This window comes from Oncorhynchus nerka, linkage group LG3 (assembly GCF_034236695.1).
Source record: "Oncorhynchus nerka isolate Pitt River linkage group LG3, Oner_Uvic_2.0, whole genome shotgun sequence".
Lineage (NCBI taxonomy): Eukaryota > Metazoa > Chordata > Actinopteri > Salmoniformes > Salmonidae > Oncorhynchus > Oncorhynchus nerka.
Window position 1 is genome coordinate 41,815,817 of NC_088398.1, and position 26,676 is coordinate 41,842,492.

The following is a 26,676-nucleotide window of genomic DNA, read 5'->3' on the forward strand; positions in this document are numbered from 1 at the left end:
TGGAAGGCAGCTATGCTCACTACTATACCACCAACGCTACTTGAATGAGTAAGACTCCCCGCAAATAAACAAACTTTACAATTGTCTGTAGTCGTAAAATAGCCCTAATTTAAAGGTCCAAGCGTTACTCCGGCGATGATTCTCACATGCCAAATGAATAGATTAGCAGTTAAAGAGTCAAATCGACATTCATAGACTAGGAAACAGATCTTGCGCCTTTTAATACAAGTAGATTATGTTTTCTCATGCAACGTATTTCAATTACTTTACTACATCACATTAATCACGCAATGATAATTCGTTTGATGGATACCTTAGGCTTTGTATGACATTATAAATGACGTCGAGAATCCTTCTTTAATTCGCTCTAACTTTATGGAAAACGGTTTATTCAATAAATCCCGCAACTCCTCTCATACTGGGAAGAAAAATAAAACATTTTCAGACCTTAAGGGCAGTTTTATTTCAAATGTTGTACCCAGATGGAGATAATCCAATAAGCATTTATAGTTACATCGTTAGGGTAAGATAACCAAAAGTGGACACACTCTAATCAGTTTCTAGAGCTCAATTTCCCAGATTTTGTAGACTAGTTTAATAGTGCTTAAAACTGAATCTTTATCAAATTATCCATCAAAGATTCCAACTCAAAACCTACGTACGTCCCTTCTGTCTTCAAGAGAGCGAGAGTTGCACCCCTTCTGAAAAAACCTACACTTGATCCCTCCGATGTCAACAACTACAGACCAGTATCCCTTCTTTCTTTTCTCTCCAAAACTCTTGAACGTGCCGTCCTTGGCCAGCTCTCCCGCTATCTCTCTCAGAATGACCTTCTTGATCCAAATCAGTCAGGTTTCAAGACTAGTCATTCAACTGAGACTGCTCTTCTCTGTATCACGGAGGCCCTCCGCACTGCTAAAGCTAACTCTCTCTCCTCTGCTCTCATCCTTCTAGACCTATCAGCTGCCTTCGATACTGTGAACCATCAGATCCTCCTCTCCACCCTCTCCGAGTTGGGCATCTCCGGCGCGGCCCACGCTTGGATTGCGTCCTACCTGACAGGTCGCTCCTACCAGGTGGCGTGGCGAGAATCTGTCTCCTCACCACGCGCTCTCACCACTGGCGTCCCCCAGGGCTCTGTTCTAGGCCCTCTCCTATTCTCGCTATACACCAAGTCACTTGGCTCTGTCATAACCTCACATGGTCTCTCCTATCATTGCTATGCAGACGACACACAATTAATCTTCTCCTTTCCCCTTCTGATGACCAGGTGGCGAATCGCATCTCTGCATGTCTGGCAGACATATCAGTGTGGATGACGGATCACCACCTCAAGCTGAACCTCGGCAAGACGGAGCTGCTCTTCCTCCCGGGGAAGGACTGCCCGTTCCATGATCTCGCCATCACGGTTGACAACTCCATTGTGTCCTCCTCCCAGAGCGCTAAGAACCTTGGCGTGATCCTGGACAACACCCTGTCGTTCTCAACTAACATCAAGGCGGTGGCCCGTTCTTGTAGGTTCATGCTCTACAACATCCGCAGAGTACGACCCTGCCTCACACAGGAAGCAGCGCAGGTCCTAATCCAGGCACTTGTCATCTCCCGTCTGGATTACTGCAACTCGCTGTTGGCTGGGCTCCCTGCCTGTGCCATTAAACCCCTACAACTCATCCAGAACGCCGCAGCCCGTCTGGTGTTCAACCTTCCCAAGTTCTCTCACGTCACCCCGCTCCTCCGCTCTCTCCACTGGCTTCCAGTTGACGCTCGCATCCGCTACAAGACCATGGTGCTTGCCTACGGAGCTGTGAGGGGAACGGCACCTCAGTACCTCCAGGCTCTGATCAGGCCCTACACCCAAACAAGGGCACTGCGTTCATCCACCTCTGGCCTGCTCGCCTCCCTACCACTGAGGAAGTACAGTTCCCACGCAGCCCAGTCAAAACTGTTCGCTGCTCTGGCCCCCCAATGGTGGAACAAACTCCCTCACGACGCCAGGACAGCGGAGTCAATCACCACCTTCCGGAGACACCTGAAACCCCACCTCTTTCAGGAATACCTAGGATAGGATAAAGTAATCCTTCTCACCCCCCTTAAAAGATTTAGATGCACTATTGTAAAGTGGCTGTTCCACTGGATGTCTTAAGGTGAAAGCACCAATTTGTAAGTCGCTCTGGATAAGAGCGTCTGCTAAATGACTTAAATGTAAATGTACGTCTACGAATGGGTGTTTAAATTGTATCTAATTATATTCTCAGCATTACTTTATCAAATCTCTAGTAATCGATTATACACACATACAATTGATTATGTTTTCCTATATTCACAGAATCCATATAAAACGTAAGAAATTCTTAAGTACTCACACAGAACTTTAAGGATCAACCACACAGGATTGGTCCAATGTTCACACAGAACTGGTCAGATGTTCACACAGAACATTAGAATATAATTAAAAGGTTACCCACACAGAGTCAACCTACCCCGCTCACACAGAACGCTCCTACAAAGAATACCTAGTGATCCCATAACAAAATACTCACACAGAGTAACCCAGGGCATACCTGGCTAGCACATTTAAAATAATTGGAATTCACCACCTCTGAGGGTCACTTAGACAGTCACACAGACACTTTCAGAACGAGGTCCTTCTTCCAATAGGGCTTCACCAAGTACCGTGTTTCACACAGAACACATAGTCACCCTGGCCCCTGACCCCCACAGACCGCACCAATCCCCACTGTGATCAATTCAGTGTCAGAACGGCTCTAGGTCGCCCGCAACCAACCAATAGCAGAGTATTTTTGAGTCCGCAAACTCTCAGATTACTCTCCTCTGACTCGGCCCTGTTTACGCCTCCAAGGTATCCTCCTCACAAAATAATACACACTCAGAGGCTACGTAACAGAGGCTTTTCTAAAAACTCGACTTCAAGTGTGTGTGGTTCGCTCACCTCTTTCTTAAAAAAAAATAAGTTTGAGATGTGTTATCCACTCGGCTCGCTGCCTCTCAGATCGAAGGTGGGTCCATCTGCTTCGTTCCCGAAGTGTGGTTTCCCTGAGATCCCAAGTTTAAGGGATCCCTCGTGCACGATTTACCTAGGTCGTCAGGAGCGGTCACCGAGTGAAGATTCACATCCCATCTGTGTCACCAAATGTCGTGGCAATTTCCTGTATTAACAAATGAGGAGAGTTACAAACCACACACCAGTCAGAGTTATACTTAAACTTCACCTTTAATAATAATCTTTAATAATAATAAAGATTTTGCAATAGCATTTGACTCTCAACAATTCACAATTCACTAGCCTCAACATAATGGCAACTGAGATCTTTTATAGCAAAGATACACCCCTCTCAACTTACATGACGAACCACAGATCTTAGGAAACTTCACAAAGAGCCTTTTACTTGAGAAAGGAGTATCCCATAGCCAGATAGCATTAGCTATAGATTATCGTTCAGTTTGGTCTCTAAGACGAGGTTCTAATCTCGTTCCTGGTACTTCATAGTACATAAACGTTACCTCACTATCTGGAATGCTCTTTAGGCTTTACTGGCAAAATCATCGTAAATCTCCTCTGTCAGTGCTATCTCATAGAGGTCCATCCTCAGTGGAACACTGAACACACAATAGTCGACAGAATAAAACAACCATTCTAATGCAATACAAAGATTATAATATAATTTTACAAGCACTATAACATAATCTCGCAATTTTCCACGACACCTGCAAATACGAGGATAGATTCATGCAATGCTTTTATTTATAAAGGAGATCTTTCCACCCCTACTCTTGTCCATGGTGGTGGGCAAACCCACAACCTTCTGGCCTGCAACCCTGTGCGCTATCGAAGTTCCTGCGTTGCCATGCAATGTTTACAGTACAGTGTCTAAAACTGCATATCTAAGGCTCTGGTCTGTCCAATAAGTGAAGGTAAATGGTAGACAGGTTCTCTGCTGTCCACTTTATGTTTTAATTATTATTTTGGGTATAGGGGAGGGTTCAAGCGTTCAGGGAGGATTAAGGTCAAATATATTTAGCAGAAGTTACTTTTTCGTAGCAGGCAGGGTTCCAAGGTCTAGCTAAAATGTCTAGTCCAGTGACCTCTGAAAACTCACCCACAAGGCCTGAAAACTAGCCCAAAGAATGTTTTGTGCAGCAAGAGAGGAGTTGCCACATTAACCAATAAAGCCTTTTCTATAACATCATTGAGAGAATTAAGAAGGAATAGCGATGTCGTTTTTAACGACGTAGGCTACAATGCAAAATTCAGTTTTCCATCAAAATAACAATTCTTGCGAGTTTAAGAATATGTCGCAAGAAAAAATATAAATCGCCCTTATTAAACTCTCCAGATCATTTTCATCAATGGATGTCAATTTCACTTGTTTTGACTGCTATGATTAAGCAATAAGGCCCGAGGAGGTGTGGTGTATGTCCAATATACCACGGCTAAGGGCTGTTCTTAGGGCATAAGCCCTTAGCCGTGGTATATTGGACATATACCACAAAGAACACGCCTTAGCTGTGATATATTGGACATATACTACAAACCCCTGAGGTGCCTTATCGCTATTATAAACTGGTTATCAATGTAATTAGAACAGTAAAAAGTATGTTTTTGTCATTCCCGTGGTACACGTCTGATATACCATGGCTTTCAACCAATCAGCATTCAGGGTTCACACCGCCAAGTTTATAATTGTAAACAAATCAAATTTTCACATTTTCATAACTATAGATAAATCCGACAGGAGAATTTGAGTGATAAAAGTTGGACAGAGGATCTCTAAATCTCTGTGCAAGCAACACTTGGAAGAATATTAAAAAATGAATGTGAATTTGTTGGCAATTGTGCCGTTATTATGTGCCATATACAGCTCTGGAAAAATCTGCTTGACTCCCCCAGATCATCACCGATCCTCCACCAAATTTTACAGTGGGTGCGAGACCTGGAGAGGCCTACAAGCCACAGTGTCTCGCACCCACTGTGAAATTTGGTGGAGGATCGGTGATGATCTGGGGGTGTCACGAGTGGCGCTCGGCGGTCGTCGTCACCGGCCTATTAGCTGCCACTGATTGTCTTTCCTCCCCCTCCTTGTATGTTTATTGGTAGCACCTGTTTATGTATGATTAGTTTGTCTTTATTAGACAGCCGGCCCGCCTGGTTGTTGTGCGGGATTATTTCAGTGTAACCTTCGGCTCTGTTGTAGAGGTACGTGTTAGTGCCTGGTCGTGATTTTTCCGTTGTACATTTTCATTCCCTGTGTTTGGGGCCGTTACTATTGTGAGCACCCTGTGGTGCGTTGGTGCTATTAAAGACGCACAGCATTGCACTCTCTGTCTCCTGCGTTTGACTCCACACCCACGACACCCGGAGCATTACAGAATCCCGCACCGGTCAAATTGAATGGAGTCAGCAGGAGCAGCAGCCAACCCTCTCCCATTGATGGAGGAACGGGTTCTCCACCACACCACCGTCCTCCATCGGATCGGATCCGCGATGGATCAAGTGATGGAGAGAATGGACCGATGGGAGAGGAGTGGTCTCCTCTCTCCACCTTCGGCACCCCCGGCTCCGGACTCCCCATCTCCCGACTCCAGCACCCTCCGTCTGACGCTACCGAGGGCTTATGATGGAGCGGCGGCGGGTTGCCAGGGGTTTCTGCTTCAGCTGGAGCTATACCTGGCCACCGTCAGACCCACTCCCTCAGGAGCGGAGAGGGTGAGTGTCCTCATCTCCTGCCTCACGGGTCGTGCTCTGGAGTGGGCGAACGCAGTCTGGAATGGCCCAGACTCAGAGCGGGAGCACTACCCAGAGTTTTCCCGCCGCTTCCGTGCCATGTTTGATCACCCTCTAGACGGCCGAGCGGTGGGAGAACTACTTTTTCATCTCAGGCAGGAGAGGAGGAGCGCCCAGGATTACGCGCTGGAGTTCCGGACCTTGGCAGCCGGATCTGGGTGGAACGACAGGGCCCTTATGGACCACTACAGGTGTAGTCTCCGAGAGGACGTCTGCCGGGAGTTAGCGTGTCGGGACACCATTCTGTCACTGGATCAGCTGATTGACATGTCCATTCGACTGGACAATCTGCTGGCTGCCCGCGGGCGTTCAGAGAGGGTCCTGTGCGTTCCACCACCCAGCCCCTCTGACATCAAAACCACGAAATAACACATTTGGTAACCAGAAAAGTGTTAAACAAATCAAACATATATGATGACAGCTTTGCACACACTTGGCATTCTCTCAACCAGCTTCATGAGGTAGTCACCTGGAATGCATTTCAATTAACAGGTGTGCCTTGTTAAAAGTTAATTTGTGGAAGTTCTTTCCTTCTTAATGTGTTTGAGCCAATCAGTTGTGTTGTGAGAAGGTAGGGGTGGTATACAGAAGATAGCCCTATTTGGTAAAAGACCATATTATGGCGAGAACAGCTCAAATAAGCAAAGATAAAGGACAGTCCATTAGTTTAAGGTGGGGAAAATGTCGAGAACTTTGAAACTTTCTTCAAGTGCAGTCGCAAAAATCATCAAGCACTATGATGAAACTGGCTCTCATGAGGACCGCCACAGGAAAGGAAGACCCAGAGTTACCTCTGCTGTAGAGGATAAGTTCATTAGAGTTACCAGCCTCAGAAATTGCAGCCGAAATAAATGCTTCACAGAGTTCATTGTAACAGACACATCTCAACATCAACTGTTCAGAGGAGACTTTGCAACAATTCATCGTTACACTTCTGCAAAGTAACCACAACTAAAGAACACCAATAATAATAAGAGACTTAGCCATAATGGCTACCACGGCATTCTGCAGCGATACGCCACCCCATCTGGTTTGCGCTCAGTGGGACAATCATTTGTTTTTCAACAGGACAATGACCCAACACACCTCCAGGCTGTGTAAGGGCTATTCGACCAAGAAGGATAATGATGGAGTGTTGCATCAGATGACCTGGCCTCCACAATCACCCGACCTCAACCCAATTGAGATGGTTTGGGATGAGTTGGACTGCAGAGTGAAGGAAAAGGAGCTCAGCATATGTGGGAACTCCCTCAAGAATGGTGGAAAAGTGTCCCTCATGAAGCTGTTTGAGAGAATGCCAAGAGTGTGCAAAGCTGTCATCAAGGCTGGCTACTTTGAAGAACCTAAAATATATTTGTATTTGTTTAACACTTTTTTGGTTACTACATGATTCCATATGTGTTATTTCATAGTTTTGATGTCTTTAAAATCAAATCAAATCAAATTTATTTATATAGCCCTTCGTACATCAGCTGATATCTCAAAGTGCTGTACAGAAACCCAGCCTAAAACCCCAAACAGCAAACAATGCAGGTGTAAAAGCACGGTGGCTAGGAAAAACTCCCTAGAAAGGCCAAAACCTAGGAAGAAACCTAGAGAGGAACCAGGCTATGTGGGGTGGCCAGTCCTCTTCTGGCTGTGCCGGGTAGAGATTATAACAGAACATGACCAAGATGTTCAAATGTTCATAAATGACCAGCATGGTCGAATAATAATAAGGCAGAACAGTTGAAACTGGAGCAGCAGCACAGTCAGGTGGACTGGGGACAGCAAGGAGTCATCATGTCAGGTAGTCCTGGGGCACGGTCCTAGGGCTCAGGTCCTCCGAGAGAGAGAGAAAGAAAGAGAGAATTAGAGAGAGCATATGTGGGGTGGCCAGTCCTCTTCTGGCTGTGCCGGGTGGAGATTATAACAGAACGTGGCCAAGATGTTCAAATGTTCATAAATGACCAGCATGGTTGAATAATAGTAAGGCAGAACAGTTGAAACTGGAGCAGCAGCATGGCCAGGTGGACTGGGGACAGCAAGGAGTCATCATGTCAGGTAGTCCTGGGACATGGTCCTAGGGCTCAGGTCCTCCGAGAGAGAGAAAGAAAGAGAGAAGGAGAGAATTAGAGAACGCACACTTAGATTCACACAGGACACCGAATAGGACAGGAGAAGTACTCCAGATATAACAAACTGACCCTAGCCCCCGACACATAAACTAATGCAGCATAAATACTGGAGGCTGAGACAGGAGGGGTCAGGAGACACTGTGGCCCCATCCGAGGACACCCCGGACAGGGCCAAACAGGAAGGATATAACCCCACCCACTTTGCCAAAGCACAGCCCCCACACCACTAGAGGGATATCTTCAACCACCAACTTACCATCCTGAGACAAGGCCGAGTATAGCCCACAAAGATCTCCGCCACGGCACAACCCAAGGGGGGCGCCAACCCAGACAGGCCGACCACAACAGTGAATCAACCCACCCAGGTGACGCACCCCCCAGGGACGGCATGAGAGAGCCCCAGTAAGCCAGTGACTCAGCCCCGTAACAGGGTAGAGGCAGAGAATCCCAGTGGAAAGAGGGGAATCGGCCAGGCAGAGACAGCAAGGGCGGTTCGTTGCTCCAGAGCCTTTCCGTTCACCTTCCCACTCCTGGGCCAGACTACACTCAATCATATGACCCACTGAAGAGATGAGTCTTCAGTAAAGACTTAAAGGTTGAGACCGAGTTTGCGTCTCTGACATGGGTAGGCAGACCGTTCCATAAAAATGGAGCTCTATAGGAGAAAGCCCTGCCTCCAGCTATTTGCTTAGAAATTCTAGGGACAATTAGGAGGCCTGCGTCTTGTGACCGTAGCGTACGTGTAGGTATGTACGGCAGGACCAAATCAGAGAGATAGGTAGGAGCAAGCCCATGTAATGCTTTGTAGGTTAGCAGTAAAACCTTGAAATCAGCCCTTGCTTTGACAGGAAGCCAGTGTAGAGAGGCTAGCACTGGAGTAATATGATCAAATTTTTTGGTTCTAGTCAGGATTCTAGCAGCCGTATTCAGCACTAACTGAAGTTTATTTAGTGCTTTATCCGGGTAGCCGGAAAATAGAGCATTGCAGTAGTCTAACCTAGAAGTCTTTACTGTTATTATACGATGTAGAAAATAGTAAAAAATAAAGAAAAACATTTGAATGAGTAGGTGTGTGCAAACTTTTGGACACACCTACTCTTGTTTATTTTTTTTATTTTTATAGAAATGCCATGGCCGCTGCGGTGCAATTGAGAAGTATCCCAAAACCCCACCACCTGTGACCAATACATTTTCACTAGCACATTGTTTTCAAAGTAGAACAATTTGTCAGGAAAACCGTGGACATGGTTGTCTTACGCAGCAAGCTAGAATAAATAACGTAGCAGTTTAGAATAATTAGGCTTAGGGTTACCTAAAATGTTCTGTTAACCTGCTACGAAAAGTCACTTCCGGTCGTAGCTGTACTCTATCTAGTCACAACCCATTCATTCTGATTCATTCACGCCACTGTGGCAAATATTTTTAATAATTAATGCAAGATAGAGCACCACCGTCATTTTGAATAGTAGCAAATGACTCACAGTGGGCAGAACAAGCAAGGAGGCGGGCAGAGCCAAGCAGAAGCTAGGGAGAACCAATGGGCTCGTTCTAGCAATTATTTGCATATTTCCGTTAGGGAATAAATACCTGCTCTTTGAAGTGCTGGTGTGCAATAACTCAATTCGTCCATGTACTCCTGAACAACACACCTTTTGGAAACTTTAACAAAGGGTAAAGTCTACAAAAACGCATTCCTCTCTGTTTGTTGCAGGTATGGAGATCAAAAGCTTCATGGTTAGAAGATTAACAGAATGCCGGCCAAAATCCATCCCTCTCCACCTTCTCTCACTGCCGGCCACTGGGCTTCCTCTCATCACCATATTTGGTAGGAAGTGGAAACGACTACCGGATGCTTCACATTTATACATCCGTTGAAATCTCTTGCTTATTGTTCCATGACTGGGGTTTTAAGATTCTCTTTCTGACCCGCAAAATAACTCACATTCCCATAATCCTCAGTTTTACGCGGTGACGTATTGAGCATAACAAACAACTCAGGAAGAGCATATTTGATCCAGGTTAGACAGCTACCTACACATTCAAAATGCTGAAGGCTGTGATTCTCATTGGAGGCCCGCAGAAAGGTAAGTGTTAAATAAATCACTATTTTACAAATGCCTACATGTTCATTCTCCAGTACTGCTATATAGCCATGTATCTTGCTAACGTTAGCTAGCTAGCCTTGCTCTAAAGGGCTAGCTAGCTAGTTGATAGCTAGCTAACGTTAGTTGTAATGAATGACGTGGAGTGATCATCGAAACCCTCCGGTGCAGTTTGCATATCTAAACATTTTAGCAATAAGCATTTAGTCGAAAAAGCAAGCAAACAAACAAACGATTGCATGGGCTGACAGTTTACCATCAAGATAGTTGATAGCCCGGCATAAACTTTCTGTGCTAGCTACCAGTACTTGCATTGGACTTAATTGAACGAGTTGGGTGCGTTCAACTCCTTTAGAATATAACAGGTTAGAGTGATTTTTACTACATCAGAATCTAGAAAGGAAAAGTACAAACTAATTATTCCAAAGGTAACGTCTGAAAATGTTATGTGATCAACTGAGCAGGTGACTTTCATTGTCATACAGGGACACGGTTTCGACCGTTGTCATTTGAGGTCCCAAAACCCTTGTTTCCAGTTGCTGGTGTGCCCATGCTACAGCATCACATTGAAGCATGTGCCAAGGTCGGTTAGCACTGATTAAAAATGATCAATTTGTACATCTTCATTGGTAGAAAGAAACATGGTTTTAATTTTCCCCATAGGTGCCAAATATGAAGGAGATTTTGCTTGTTGGCTTTTACCAGCCAAATGAAGAACTTACCAGATTCATTTGTAGCGCACAGCAGGAATTCAAAATCTTAATCAGGTAAACAAGAGGATCTTACAGAAATGTCATAAAACAAACATAGAGCACATGAAATCAAATTTATTTGTCACATACACATGGTTAGCAGATGTTAATGCGAGCGTAGCGAAATGCTTGTGCTTCTAGTTCCAACAATGCAGTAATAACCAACGAGTAATCTAACCTAACAATTCCAAAACTACTACCTTATACACACAAGTCTAAAGGGATAAAGAATATGTACATAAAGATATATGAATGAGTGATGGTACAGAACAGCATAGGCAAGATGCAGTAGATGGTATCGAGTACAGTATATACATATGAGATGGATCATTGATAAACTTGTTGAACCTCTGTAGGTATTTGCAGGAGTATGCTGCTTTGGGCACTGGGGGTGGAATCTACCACTTCAGAGATCAGATTCTATCAGGTGGCCCAGAGGCATTCTTCATCATGAATGCTGACGTGTGCTCTGAGTTTCCTCTACCAGAGATGCTCAACTTCCAGAAAGAACACGGAGAGCCAAGCAGTTTCGTCATCATGGGGACAACTGTGAGGAGACATCCATGATTTCTATGGCTATGACCAAGACCAATACAGGGAAAAGTTAACAATTAATTGTTGGGAGTATGTTTGATGGGGACATTGGGGTAAAATTCCTTTGACTTTCATTATTTATTTATTTTTCTTTGTTTTGCAGGCAAACAGAAAGCAGTCCATGAATTATGGCTGTATTGTGGAAAACCAGCAAACAAATGAGGTGATGATGCAGCACATTTTAGTCATGGGCAATTCCACAGTAACAGAATTTGCGCTGAGACTCAATCTTTCACTTTATGTATGCCAAACAAAAACCATTGATTTCAAAGTTTAACAAACCATACAACTCTAAGCACAAGGACTACTTTTAACAATTTACACTGAACATTTTGCAGATGCAAAGTTAGGTAACGGAATTTCTATAAAATCTCCATGTCTTCAAAACTGTAATATCTGCTCCAAATTTAGATTCAACAACGTCTGCATAAAGAATGGGGTGTCAGCTATGACATGACACATTGACTTTGAAAAAATCTATTTTGGTTATTGAGCTACAGTAAGTGAAGTGGATTTACACTCGGTAACGGAATTTCATCATGGGTCCTTGATCTTTACTACACAAAAATGCATAATTAAGGATATGAACGTCATTCTCTTCATGGTGATGTATCCTAAATAGGTACACAAAGGTTTAAATATGCAATATCCCCTTAGCATATTTGGGTATTATTCAACACACTGGTTATTATTTTAATGAGCTCTGCCTCCAAACTGGCCAAACCTGAACCAATTATAGACATTTATGTTTCACAAGTTTGGACATCACAGTAGAGCTCATTACAGTTCAGTAAAATATACACTGATGTACAAAATGTTAGGAACATTCGACTGACCGCGTGAAAGCTATGATCTCTTATTGATGTCACTTGTTAAATACACTTCAATAAGTGTAGATGAAGGGGAGAAGACATTTTGAAGAAGGATTTTTAAGCCTTGAGACAATTGATTGTGTATGTGTGCCATTCAGAGGGTAAATGGGCAAGACAAAAGATTAAGTGCCTTTGAACGGGGTATGGTAGTAGGTGCCAGGCGTGTCGCTTTGTGTGTCAAGAACTGCAACGCTGCTAGGTTTTTCACGCTCAACAGTTACCTGTGTGTATCAAGAATGGTCCACCACCCAAAAGACATCCAGCCTACTTGACACAACTGTGGGAAGCATTGGAGTTAACATGAGCCAGCATCCCTGTTGAACGCTTTCAACACCTTGTAGAGTCCATGCCCTGATGACTTGAGGCTGTTCTGAGGGCAAACGGGGGTGCAACTCAATACTAGGAGGGTGTTCCGAATGTTTTGTACACTGTAGTTCAGTAGAGTACTTTAAAATACAGTACATTAGTGTACTCAACTCTAGTGTGCTCTACTGTGTATTGTACTGAACTCCACTATAGTTTTCTTTACTGTACTGGGTTGTCCCAACTTGTGAGCCCAACTGGTCTGTGACTACTATGATTTCCCACTAGCCAATTCATTTGCAGAAATTCTGTTACTGATTATTTTTTATTTACACACACACACACACATACATTATTTACATTCAAAAGTTGTCACAGAAATGTCCTTGTTTTTGAAAAACAATAGTCCATTAAAATAACATGAAATTGATCAGAAATACAGTGTAGATATTGTTAATGTTGTAAATGACTATTGTAGCTGGAAACGGCTGTTTTAAAAATGTTTTTGAATGGAATATCTACATAGGCTTGCAGAGGCCCATTATCAGCAATCATCACTCCTGTGTTCCAATGGCACGTTGTGTTAGCTAATCCAGGTTTATCATTTTAAAAGGCTAATTGATCATTAGAAAACCCTTTTGCAATTATGTTAGCACATCTGAAAACTGTTCTGATTAAAGAAGCAATAAAACTGGCCACCTTTAGACTAGTTGAGCATCATCATTTGTGGGTTTGATTACAGGCTCAATGGCCAGAAACTAAATAACTTTCTCCTGAAACTGGTCAGTCTATTCTTGTGAGAAAATGCCAAGAAACTGAAGATCTCGTACTACTCCCTTCACAGAACATCACAAACTGGCTCTAACCAGAATAGAAAGAGTGGGAGGCCCCAGTGCACAATTGAGCAAGAGGACAAGTACATTAGTGTCTAGTTTGAGAAACAGACGCCTCACAAGTCCTCAATTGGCAGCTTTATTAAATAGTACCCGCAAAACACCAGTCTCAACGTCAACAGTGAAGAGGCGACTCCGGGATGCTGGACTTCTAGGCAGAGTTGCAAAGAAAAAGCCATATCTCAGACTGGCCAATAAAAATAAATGATTGGCAAAAGAACACAGACAGGGGAACTCTGCCTAGAAGTCCAGCATCCCGGAGTCGCCTCTTCACTGTTGACGTTGAGACTAGTGTTTTGTGGGTACTATTTAATGAAGCTGCCAGTTGAGGACTTGTGAGAGGCGCCTGTTTCTTAAACTAGACACTCGAATGTACTTGTCCTCTTGCTCTCTCCAGAAATTCCATTAACCGATTTGGTAATGGAATTGAGTTAATCACGTAATAGTTCATAAACAAAATTGATATCATTACTAACTAATTGATAGGTCTACCTTCTGTGAACTTTCATTATTAGGGAGAGAAATGTGAAAATATCTTAACGATATGGGTTTTTGGTAATGGAATTTTAAGGCAATGTTTTTTTAAACCTACAGAAGGCAGAACAAATTCTCAAACTAAATATGTGTTGATATTAGTTGGCAGGGGTCTTTACTTCATGATTGTGTTTTGATGTAAATACCTTAAGACTTTTTCTCCTCGATGTATTCTATGACCTCTTATCCATCTGTTTGACCTAAAATCAAAGCCTTTGCTTATTTGTAATTTTTAGGATGGGAAATGGTTGAAAAATGTCTCTCTTTATTTTCTAAAGTAGACTTACCTTTCATTTGACATGCTCCTATGAACTTTACATTGACATTTTAGTCATTTAGCAGACATGCTTATCCAGAACAATTAGGGTTACTTGCCTTTCTCAAGGGCACATGGACAGATTTTTCATCTAGTTGGCTCGGGGATTTCAACCAGCAACCCTTTGGTTACTGGCCCAACGCTCTTAACTGCTAGATTACTTGCCATCCACTTCATGTTGGTGCCTTTCTATGAACATTGGACAGTTCTTACTTGATTCAGAACGTAATCTCCTGCTCTTATTTCAGGTTTTACATTATGTGGAGAAGCCTAGCACTTTTGTTAGTGACATCATCAACTGTGGAATATACCTGTTTACCCCGGAGATCTTCCAACACATTGGGGCAGTCTTCCAGAAGAACCAGCAGGACATGCTGTTGTAAGTGGGAAGAATCCCTCGGGGACCCTATCTTGGGAGCATAGAGATCCTATAAAGATCCTAGGATTTCTGTGCGTGGGAGTGGTGCATGTGCATTTTTATCAATTCCTATCCTTGGTTGTCCTTCATGTCTTTTTTTTCCTTTCCCCTTTCCTGCCATCATTCCGTTTCCCATCACCAGATATCCATATGAGGGGTAAGTCGGTACAGCTAGGCTGCACAGTGTGGTTGTAGAGCTGGGCATTAGTAAAATACGTCACACAAAAAGATGTTTCTTCATGGAGTCAATACCAGCACGTGGGGTGATGACAGATCATTCTTAAAGCTGCAATGTAGCACTTTTTGGGCGACCTGACAATTCACAGAATTGTGAGTTATAGATCTTTCATTCTCATGGAAAGCAAGTCTAAGAAGCGGTAGATGTTCTATGTGCACTATTTCTATGCCGCCTGTGCTTAAGTGTTTTGTACACCAGCTTCAAACACAATATTTTTGGTTATTGAAAATATATTTCACAGCGGTTTAGATTGTACAATGATTATCTATACATGGCTTGTTTTGTCAAACTTTCCACACACTGCACATCCTCATCACTTTTCAATATAAGTTGGCATACAGATCTATACAATTGGTTATTAATCACATGTACAATCATTTCAATAACATTGACACATTCAAAAGGGGTTGTGATATTTGTATATTAAGATTCTTTGAGTATGTGTACCATTACTCAAGTCAACCATGTTGCCTCTTCTTCTGTCAAAAATGTTCCTGTCACAATTCATTTTAATTCTACTGAGCTTGTCAACTTAACTCTCCATGTATCCTTAAGCACTTGTGAATCCTCTACTCACTTTTGTTTACAGCCCTTAACTGTCTTGTTGCCTTTTCAAAATTCAATCAGAAATAGTTGTGATCTACCTTTGGTAAACACTTTTTACTACAGAAGTCTCATTGATCTCTTCCTCAGAGATGAGCAGACCAATGGCAACGGCTGGCATCGGGCTGAGGCCATTCGGTTAGAACAGGACATTTTCACAGCCCTGGCTGGGCAGGGCAAGCTCTACGTCTACAAAACACCTGCCTTCTGGAGCCAGATCAAATCTGCAGGGTGAGTAAGTAGTCTCCATCTGTGAAACCTGAAGACGTCGGCATAGTGTACTGTCATGAATCGGCTTTGTCTCATTTTTGTTAACAGGTCTGCAATATACGCCAGTCGGTTGTACCTTAACCAGTATCATAAAACACATCCTGAAAGACTGGCTACAACTGAGGATGGAGGGCCTAGAATAAGTGGTAAACTAATCCAGTACTCTTAGCTTTGCAGTTTCTAGTTTGTTCACACCAGTGATTTGGTTTTGTTGTGTCCCAGGAAATGTTTACATTCACCCAACAGCCAATATTGACCCTACTGCGGTGGTAAGTGCTTCTTCTCCTCAGTATTACTACTTACACATACAGCACAAGACACAAAAACATATTCCTAATAATGTTTTTCTATAGTTGGGTCCCAACGTCTCAATAGGCACAGGAGTGACCATCGGGGCTGGGGTGCGTGTGAGAGAGTCCATCATCCTCCACGGGGCTACCCTACAGGCAAGCAGTTGCCAGTGGCAAATGTCATTATTTAAATTTGCCAGTTCCCCAGGCAAAAAATGCTGAAATGGCTCTTTCCCTTGATAGCTCATATTTTTACGATCATGTCTGTGTTTTAAAGTAGGATTGATAAGAGTGACCCAATTCCATTGTCATATGGTTCTTTTAGGATCACAGTTGTGTGTTGAACTGTATAGTGGGGTGGGACAGCACTATTGGCAAGTGGGCCAGAGTTGAAGGAACTCCCAGTGACCCAAATCCAAATGACCCCTATGCAAAAATAGACAGTGAAACACTCTTCAGAGATGGAAAACTCACACCATCAATCACCATTCTTGGTAAGTTTCGTATACTTTCACATTTAAAACACCGAGTTGAGCTGGCTTGGTTACGCATACACCATAGTCCTTTCCAGCACGGTTTCAGAAACTACAATATCAGAGCTAGCACAGTCTGACGTTAGTGTGAAAAAGATGTGTTTAGATCATGTGAAATAATTGTATACAAAAGTTAAACTACATACTGCCCAGACCCACTTGCCCCCCACTCATCACATTCTGCCACATGGCCTCAAACTGCATCATTCTGTTTCTCGCCGTCGTCCACGCTTTTTCAATATTTAGTGTGTGAACGACAGGATTGGCAATGTTTTAATATGCTCTTTCCCCCCCCCCCCCAGGTTGTAATGTGACTATCCCATCGGAGGTGATCATACTCAACTCAATTGTTCTGCCACACAAAGACCTCAACAGGAGTTTCAAAAACCAAATTATACTGTAGTTAATGTGCTGCATTCTGTGTTCATTTAGTGTCAAACTAATTAAGGATTGTAGCTTGAAGAACAATGTCACTGCCTCTGGGTTATTGTATAGAAGATGACACTAGGTGTTGGAAAGATTGTGTAGGTTTTAGCCTTTAAATTAAAGGATGTAATGAGATGGTTTGGAGGATGATAGTGGGTCGGTTAGATTACCTCGACATGAATGTCATCCCGTAACTTAAAGCGGCCGCCCGCCTGTAAAACACAGGAATGAGGAATGAGTCTGGAGAAATGTAAACCACTCAATTTCAGAGCTATGGATGCAACCATGTTGAGGCTAGACAGTGTTTAAACATTGGCGTAAAACAAGCTTTTATTTTGGATTCTGATGGGGTACGACAGTTGAGCTAAACACGAGGTATAAGTTCATCTTCAAGAATCAAAAGGGTGTGTGCACACAATTAAGTCAAATGGATGTAGCAACTAAGGATTCTAATGTTACATTTCTGCACTATCCCTATGATTAGCTCTGGATTCACTACCATGTAAGGGAAATTAAAACAATGGTTATTTTGGCATAGGGTTTGGTAGTAGTACTTACCATTCATTGGTGCTAGCCTAGTTACTGAAATGTCATCTTGGAAGAAAGTGAAAGTCTGCAGCTGATTTAGTAAGATTGCAAAATGAAAGGAATTGGTTTGCTGTTTAATTTGGAGGGGTAATTTGGGGGCCTTTTTACATGTGCTTTGATTAAAACATGACCATTAATTGCAAGCGTTTACATTCTCTGAAAGAAATGACTGCCTCATGTTTTTGGTTAAAGGGGCAAGCAGTAGTTCGAAATAAAAGTGGCAACCTTGCCTGTTTTGGTAAATAGCTGAGGGATGGGGCTGTTGAACTGTACCACTTCAAATTCATAGATGCAAGGACTGACCAACCATGAGATAAAGTTTAACCTTGAGGCTAGTGTTTGTCCAAAAATGAATGTACCAATTGTAATCAAGAAATGTTTGCTTTCAATTTAAACATGGCAGGGAACTTAGATTCAGGGCTGTAGGAGAGATTTACTTTAATGAGTAGCCATCGATTCTGTACATGTGACAATCAAATGGGAGATTGTTACCCAGTATAAAATTGTTGCTGCATGCCTAATTTTCTTCAAATCAAGCGCTCCTTGTTTAAAAAAAAAACACAAAACCACCTTTTGTAACTAAATTGCAATGGTCTGTGCGCCAAGTATAGGAGAAAAGGTGTCGATTCTCACGTTCATGCAGAAATGTTTCATTTCACAGATCTCTCCATTTAGAAACAGTATCATAATGTAGTTTATTTAAAGTTTCTCATGCATTAGTGTGGTTCCTAAAATGTACACCATTCTAACCCTTATACTCCATGTTATGATACAAAACAACATTTAACACTGAAAAGATAGCCAAATGTGAAGTGCTTTAGTTACTCATGAATATACCAACAGTCTATGCCACAATGATATCAGTTGGGGGATGTGAAGAACTTATTTTTGCCCGGGTCAGTCTTTGCCCTGTTACTGAAAAAAAAAATGGAAAAAACCCCCACAAGTGACAAGATTGTCACAAGAAACAATGAAGAGCTAGCACATCATTGTCATACTATCTACAATAGTTAAATTAAAACATTTTTGTAATTTGCTTAAGAAAAAAAAATCAAGTGGTCTTACGTATTGTTGAAGGCATTCTTCATTCTGCCCTTAAGAGAACCACTGGTAGGAGTCTTGGGGTATTTACTCAGCTCAGGGGAAGTCAGCGGTTTAAACAGACGATCTGAAGAGGTGGTACATGCATGTTAGAGGCACCATGATGATTTAGCATTTGTCATAGTCCAGCATCATGTACACAAGTAACACCGGTGACATTTGGGTGAGGGCTGTCGAGTCCCCATTGATGGGGGAAAATGTAATAGCACAGCAGCTTAGTGTTGCTGGCAAGTTGTGCGTTTACCTCGGTCTGTACTGTGGCTCTCGCTATTGATGTTGGCGTCGACAACTGATGATATAACTTGGTCCCTCGCCACCATGATGAGGCGTTTCCAGTACTCAGCAGGGAACGACAGCATTCTGCCTATGACCTTAGAGATTAAATCAACAAACCAGTTTCACAAATAGAGGCATCATGCCGAATTCAAATTGTATTACCATCTCTATGGGTGACATTGACAGTGCAAGTGTTTCAGCACCGAATCACTGGAAATACTGTGGCACTTAAGGTTTAAAAAAATAAAAAATAATTCAGGAACACTGCTAAATACTGTAATATTGATATCAATTACATTCATGCACAAGACAGTGCCCACCATTGGCTGAATGTTTGTGTCCCTCATAATGGTCATTGGGGAGGGCTCTGCCATTCCATGTCCAACAATGGTTGGTCCAAACACTCTGGACAAATTGTTCTTGTCCATCTGACAGAGGGGGCTCTGCATGACTCTACAGTGAGAGGGAAGGCAGTGTGCAGTTTTTATTAAGACAAACCTCTCATTGAATATAGACTTCCTGTTTACTCATGCAATAAACTGCAGCAGAGTGGTCCAATTCTGCTTAACTACAATTATCGTGACGACTTATGGAACTCGACATTTATGGAACTGCAAGTTGAGAAAAATGGGTCAACGTCACAAATCAGTGCCCGATCATGGAGAGAAACCCAATAAAATCACTAAAGCCAGAGGTATCCCATCACCCGTAGGTGTTACCTCTGCAGATGAAGCATGAGGAAAGCCAGTGTCTCTCTGTTGGGCTTAGGCAGATCCCCTATGGCCCGGTACATTATTGCTGCGCTGTCGTCATCATCTGGAATCTCTGTAATTGATACACATCCCATCAGCGAGGTCCTTGGGACACCGTAAGATAAAGAAGGTAACAATGCCGAGAGATACAGTACACCTCAAATCTATAACCCCTCGGCGGATTGTAATCTTTCAGCTGATTCGCTCACTTCATTATGACCGAGAAGGCCTCGAGAGTGTGGAAATTAGAGTTCTCTGTAGCATATATCTATTATTGGCTGCCAAGGAAATTAGACAAAAGCAACCCTGAGCTCCCTCAGACGTCAACGCAATTGACAAAAGAGAGGTGCTATGTCCTAAAGTCAAATCGGCTTTTCTAAGAGGCAGCGAGAAAGACTGATTTAGATTGGATAATTCCCGGCACAAATTACCACTTACCCTTCACTCAAGATCATATACAAGATTGAAGCGAATATGCTGAAAGTAGACAAACTGGGCTGGGAGAAATATTGAGCGTTGATTGTTTTACAGTCATCAGGGAGTTGGTCAGGAATCACAACGAAATAACCATATGCCCTAAATGGATGAACTTAAGGAAACACATTCCATCTCTCTAGCACTTTATACCTAAAGCTTTCCAAGGCGATATTGAGATCATTAAAAGTCCATCCATGAGTTACTGCCAAATGCATTCTATCAAGCATTCCATTTATGTAGATTACATGGAGCAGATACTCTAGCGCGGCTTAAAACCAGAGGCCAAATCGCAAAGTCTGAGTTCAACACTCAGATCGTGCTTTTAAGTTCTGGGTCCACGCGTTCAGAGAGAACTTCTCTTTTCAACTTACGGGGAAGTCTATGGGCCAAAATGTCACTTCTGAAATTTGAAAGATGCCAACACCTGCAAAAATCATGATTTATACAACGCACCGGAACTAATGCATCCCGTTGTGTCACGACAGCTCTACGGTACCGCTCATGTAGTCTGAAAAATCTATTGCAGACAGACTACTATTGTATTGGATCTGCACAGTGGTTATAACCTAGTGCTCTTCGGTGTTAATAATCCAAGACAATTGTAATCACAGCTGCTCAACAGGCAATTAAGAACACCTCGAGAGGATGACTATTGTATACCCTCCACTTGAGAAACTATGGCTGCATTTAGACAGGCAAACCACTTCTGATCTTTTTTTCCACTAACTGGTCTTTTGACCAATCATGTCAGCTCTTCACATCAACTCTTTCAGAGCTCATCCCGATTGGTCAAAATGTGTGAGAGAAAAAAAAAAAAAAAAAAAAAAAATCGGAATTTGTCTGTCTGTAGACGCAGCCCAAGTGTCCCTTCCATTTGGTGGTGTGACATCTTCGTGACAGTGGAGTAGTCCCAAATGGCACCCTATATAGTGCACTGCTGTACTACTGTTGACCAGGGAACACATACCACAGGCCTCCATGAAGGTTCTATGCAGCCTGAAGGTGATGAGAGGCTCCTTCAGTTTCCTCAGGAAGTCCTTGAGAAGTCCACAGACAACGTGGATCTCATCCACTCTACTGAGCATGAGCGGCCTTTTCCCATTAATGTATCTCTCCCTCAGCGCCTTCACCATACGCTCACCCCCAGGAACACGGTAGATGCCTTTCTGAAACAGAGGGAGGAGGAAGTCAAACTTATACATGTTGATAACTAGGCAAATATAAAACGTCTGAATGGAAAGTATTCCAGATTGAGAATAACATACCTCCTCCAATCCTCTTTTCTCAATTTCATTCACGCACTGAACAATAATCTGAGGGATTCTAGGCTGGGTAGGTGGGGCAAAGCTCTCTAACGTGTCCTGCAAGTGAATGTAAATAAAATTATATATATATATATATATATATATATATATATATAATATATCTCAAACAGAACAAAGCAAGGTTGGAACCTTAGGGAATATTGAGTTGCGGTACCTCAGCTCCATGAGCTCCACATGAGGCAGAGCAGCTTTCTAGGCACTTCGGTTTACATTCGGGATGAGCTACCACACGGCAGTCCCTGCACTTCACAGCCATCTTCCCAAACCGGATCCTCTTCCCACATGGAACACATGTTTCTGGACGAATCACCTGAAAAGGGCCCACCCAGATGGCTAGAAGTTGCATTCACATTCTAAATAGTACTAACAATTCCTATTCAAGAGTCCATATGTTGTTTAACACGAGACGGGAATCCATGAAACAGTTCTTACCGTTTTAGACAGGAAGTAGTGCCGCAAAGTTTTGCTAACAGTGGGAGTGAACACCTGGTTAAATCTAGGCTCTGTGGTGGACTCCATTTCTGTCATGGTGTCCGGCTCCACGGTAGTATCATGATCAACAGCGGTTTCATCATTGGGAGTCCACACGGACGTTTGCTCTGAAGAACAGAAATGTTGACAATTTATTTGAATGGGAATTGGGAAACGTCGCTTGAGCCACAGCGACCGTGGAGTACATCTCCCTTACCGCCAACAGATGAAATCTGGTGCTCCTTCCGGTAAGTCCTGGGTAGTTTCTCAGGTGTTTCCTGGGTGATGTCGATCACCATGTGAATTTGACCTCCGCTCTCTGGGGTTGTAACGGACGCGGTCACAATCGTAGTCTCAACTTCCTGAATAAGAGTGCGAAACACTTGCCATTGTCACAATTCGTATTTCATTAACTAATCTGATCATGCCATGCTAACGGAGTCAGTCAGTGCTGAATTGTCTTTGTTCACAGAGTGAAGTGGTCTCTAAAGCGCATGTGGGAGGAGAAGGAATGTGACCGAGGTAGACAAAGACTACATCCCAAATGTCACTATTTCTTATATACTGAAGTAGCACACCATAGAAAATAGGGTGACATTTCCACCTGTGCACTGAAAGGATGACACCGAGCAGAGGGCCCGGAGACTGACGAATGAGCCACCTAATAGCAAGTGACAACCCACTGGGCACAGACGTCAGTCCAACACCTAGTTGACCGAGTTGTCAACTAGCGCGAATGCAACAAACAGAATGTCACCATGTCATTGGATTTAAGTTAAAAATATGAAATTCCCTTGCGGTGACCAATTCAAATCCAATCAGTTTTCCATGTGAATTCAGTCACAGATATCTGGTTGAAATGACATGGAAACAACGTTGATTCAAAGAGTTCTTGCCGAGTGGGTAGGTCCAGGGACCCAATGGCCAGGAACACAGATGATTCCGTAGATTTAACGTCTAACCAGGAACGGCTAATGTCTTAACTGTATTCTAAACCATCATGGGTGCAAATGAACAATTCTCTGTTAATCCAGCAAGGTTCTTTCTATCCCACAAAAATGTTCAATGATTTATTTTCAAAAAGACACAAGCTCTAATGACCTGCTAATAAAATGAATGTATACGTTTTGAAAAAAAAAAACACCTTTTCATATTTTTGTGCTTAGGGCTTAAGATAGACTGGCTGAACCAAGTCACTGTCTCCCCGGTGAAAAGGCCTTAGTTCCACTCCAGCTGATTCAAATAACTTCCAGAAAAACTAGACTGCCATTGCATTGTGAAGCCAAATACGTTTTAGCAGATGATTGTGTAAAACCAGAGGGCGTCCACTTTTAAAGAAAGGAATAAGCATCAATTTGCAACATGAACAATTCAGAGTCCATTTTGTGTGGTTGAAACTGAAACCCTAGTGAATTTCTCTTATTAAAGTTAACAAATCCATGGACCTCCACATTGCAGCCTTAGGTTGATGAAAAGAATGTTTGGTCAAAAATCACTCGTATTTAGCCTTTGCTTACCTTTTCCATTGGTCTTCTTTCAAGGAGATCGTCTGAACGGCCACCGACTCTTCCCCTCTTCCCTGCGTGCGCACCGACAGTCGGTCCCATGGAGGAGCGCTGGTAATGCCCAAAAGTGTAGAACATAGGTCAAAGCACCATCGTAATCATAGCTTCAACCGCAAAGAGGTCCGCACTTACCCTTTTTTCCCTTGCTCTCGACTTAAGTGGTTTCACGGCTGTCACATCCAGGTCCTGTTCATATTGAAAACAAAATATTCACGGCAAAAGGTGACACATGGACAAGCCACCTCCAGCTTTGACATTTAATTATGTGGATGTTCAGTCATAAATCAAATAAAAAAAACATTTTTACATTTTTTGGGTAAAACACTTACCATGTCGTCATCAGTTCTATCGTAACTAATATCAGAGTGAGACAGGAATGAAGACTCATCGATGACAGATAATCTAATGAGAGAGCAGAAGAAACAAAATAAAAACACAAAAAAAAACTACGGAAATGTGAAGTCATCTAAAAAGTAACGGCTGTACGTGCGATACCGTTTGCTCTTGTGCTGGGTGACGTTGGCTCCCCTGTGGTTGAAGTTGGCCAGCAGAGATCTCTGCTCGTCATTCAGACAGGCATTGGACTTGCTGTCGTGGACCAGTATGTCACACATCAGTTGCATCTGCCGCTGCTGTGTAGGAATACAATATGACAGTTAAAAGGGAGGACATGTCCGGCCTTCATTACATACGTTACAAATCAAGCCATGCATTCATTTATGAATGTTGAAGTGCATCACTGATAAGTTCACAACTTTTACACAAAATATGATACTACTACATTTTCCATGAATAGGACACCGACCATGACATTGTGAAAGTCAAGGACTTGGAACAGTGTAAATCTCGAGTTCCAATAGGACAGTGCAACAAGGTTAAAAGGAACCATACCAGGTATTGAAAGTCTGCCTCAGCCTTGTAGCGCTTCTTGATCTCCACATCGACCTGGTTGCGACAGTGTTTTAGTTTGACCTCCAGGGCAGCCTGGGCTATGTCGGACTTCAACAGTAGCGCCTTGTGCCTCTTCAGCTCCAGCTCTGCATGTAACCATTTCTTCCTTGTGGCATCATAGTTATTTACTACCTCAATAAACTCTGGCAGAAAGAGAAGACGAAAGCGTCGAGGCTTAGGTCGAATACCAATTTGAACGCCATGGGCAGCAATAATAGCCTGTTCCGTGTGTATATAAATGCCAGAACAAAAAAGATACACCATAACAATAAATGAGTACATGCAAAATTTGGCCATGACATCGCACTACAAAAATCACACATGAACATGTCTTTTAGTGGAATACACCTTGAAAAGGTTCTCAAGTCACATGTCTGAGACTGTACTGTAGTGTACCATTCAACATTGTCTGTTCACATTTTAGGAGCCGTAACACTTCCTGAACGGAAAAAAACTAAATAACATGTACACACAAAAAAATGGATTTGACTGGACATTCACTTGTATAAGTGCCAGGTAAGCCCATGGAATGTAAACATCTCAAAAGGAATATGGTATTGCAGAATGGACTTCTAAGTCTGTGAAACAGACTCTCTGGCCAAAACCAAAATGTATAGTGTAGAGCCAGAAAGAAAACCTGCATTCTGCAACAAGTTCACAACGGCTATTCAGATTGCATTCTTACCAAGTTCAGTGTTGTTCATTGCATTTTCCTCCACAGCAATCCGTTGAAGGAACAGAGAGAGAAGCTCCCTGATAAAGGCTTCGCCCATTTTTACTGATGGATAGAATAGTTTGCATCTAAATACATTGAGACTAAATTCAGAGACGCATAGAGCAATGGCCTAAAAATCGAAAACAATCAATAGGCCTACACTACATCTCCTCCTTACCTTTCAGGTAGGACTCAGGGTGTCAAATGAACATGCTTTCCGGGAGCCAAATAAAAGCCCATACCTATCACTGGGATAATCCAAACTGCACCGAAACAGGTAGGCTATTTCATGGATTTAAATGAATAAATCAATCAATAATCAATACGTATCACTAGTTTCAAAATCAATAGCCAATAAATAATACATTACGACAATTTGGGATATAATATCACATTAACATTTGAGGACTAAAATAGGAATACACACCTAAACATAGAACATTCTAATTACAAAGCACGCGCACCTGCTGCTGGATATGTGGACGTGACCACCCAGCGCGATCCCGTTGCCTGTCCAACAAACAGCTGTGGTGTTTAGTAGACCTGGCCTACAGGTCGGCAATATAATGTAACTTCTTAACAATGTTATTTGATGTTAACATTTTAGCCTACACGCTAGTAACATCACAAACATTTACAAAAACTGTCGGCGCTGAACCAGTAGGTCTATCTGGGCATAGGAGGCAAGTCTCCTGTCTAGCCCAGTTTAGCTACCATTCATTTCCCCATTAGACTGTAGTGATGTCAAGGGCATAACTTTGTTTTGGATATTGGGGGGGTATGGGTCAATGTGTTCCAGTGTCAAAAGGCAAAATACATCCAAAAATGTCCTGATAATTTGGTCAATATACCCCAATCACCATTTATTTTATTACCATCCCAAAGTGCAATTTTAACCTTCCCAAAATAAAATACTTCATTTATTTTTGTTTGATATGCCAACATGGGTCTACTGTAGGACCTACAGTAGGTCATTCACAGTGATTTTAAAGGCTAATAAGAGTATTACTGAAATAGAAAAACGGGGCTGTCAACTAAGCCAGAAATTCACCTCTAAAAAGGCCAACATTGTAATAATATTCAAGTCTATTTCGCATAAATGTACAGGTAACTGACAAAATAAAGGGAACACTTGTGTAAATGAGGTATACAAAGTATATTGAAAGCAGGTACTTCCACACAGGTGTGGTTCCTTAGTTAATTAAGCAATTAACATCCCATAATGCTTAGGGTTTTGTACATGTAGGATATAAAAATGCCAGGTTGCCCATTATTTTGTCTACCATGGCAAAAGAAGAGAGCTCAGGGGTCTCAAAGGAGCATAGGGGGTTTAAAGGGTGTGCATGCGTGCATCTCAGTCACCAGATCTCAACCCAATTGAACACTTATGG

General features: G+C 42.6%; 2 protein-coding genes across 6 annotated transcripts; one reads left to right on the forward strand and one right to left on the reverse strand.

The window, feature by feature from the left end:
- Positions 1–9,869: 9,869 nt before the first annotated feature.
- LOC115108148 (mannose-1-phosphate guanyltransferase alpha-A) lies at positions 9,870–17,789 on the forward strand. Of its 2 annotated transcripts, XM_029632175.2 has the most exons (13): positions 9,870–10,004; positions 10,508–10,605; positions 10,686–10,789; positions 11,131–11,323; positions 11,472–11,531; positions 14,535–14,665; positions 14,847–14,861; positions 15,636–15,776; positions 15,864–15,961; positions 16,038–16,084; positions 16,169–16,261; positions 16,431–16,599; positions 16,941–17,789. In XM_029632175.2, exons 1-13 carry the CDS (start codon positions 9,965–9,967, stop codon positions 17,039–17,041), a joined length of 1,290 nt encoding a protein of 429 aa, XP_029488035.1. In that variant the 5' UTR covers positions 9,870–9,964; the 3' UTR covers positions 17,042–17,789. The 2 variants fall into 2 exon arrangements, with proteins under 2 accessions (XP_029488035.1, XP_029488043.1); XM_029632183.2 differs by lacking the exon at positions 14,847–14,861 and having other exon boundaries at positions 9,871–10,004.
- Positions 17,790–18,328: 539 nt separating this feature from the next.
- On the reverse strand, positions 18,329–25,817 carry si:ch1073-416j23.1 (rac GTPase-activating protein 1). 4 transcript variants are annotated; one of them, XM_029632163.2, is made up of 18 exons: positions 25,750–25,808; positions 25,464–25,567; positions 25,256–25,348; positions 24,511–24,713; positions 24,115–24,248; positions 23,949–24,021; positions 23,752–23,805; positions 23,572–23,670; positions 22,272–22,416; positions 22,016–22,182; positions 21,738–21,893; positions 21,524–21,619; positions 21,226–21,424; positions 19,749–19,854; positions 19,350–19,482; positions 18,998–19,124; positions 18,718–18,820; positions 18,329–18,567 (listed from the first exon to the last, which is right to left on the reverse strand). In XM_029632163.2, the coding sequence occupies exons 3-18, from the start codon at positions 25,341–25,343 to the stop codon at positions 18,513–18,515; spliced, it is 1,938 nt and encodes a 645-aa protein (XP_029488023.1). In that variant the 5' UTR covers positions 25,344–25,348; positions 25,464–25,567; positions 25,750–25,808; the 3' UTR covers positions 18,329–18,512. The 4 variants fall into 4 exon arrangements, with proteins under 4 accessions (XP_029488023.1, XP_029487986.1, XP_029488014.1 ...); XM_029632126.2 differs by having other exon boundaries at positions 24,115–24,251; XM_029632154.2 differs by lacking the exon at positions 25,464–25,567 and having other exon boundaries at positions 24,115–24,251; positions 25,750–25,817.
- Between the last annotated feature and the right edge of the window lie 859 nt (positions 25,818–26,676).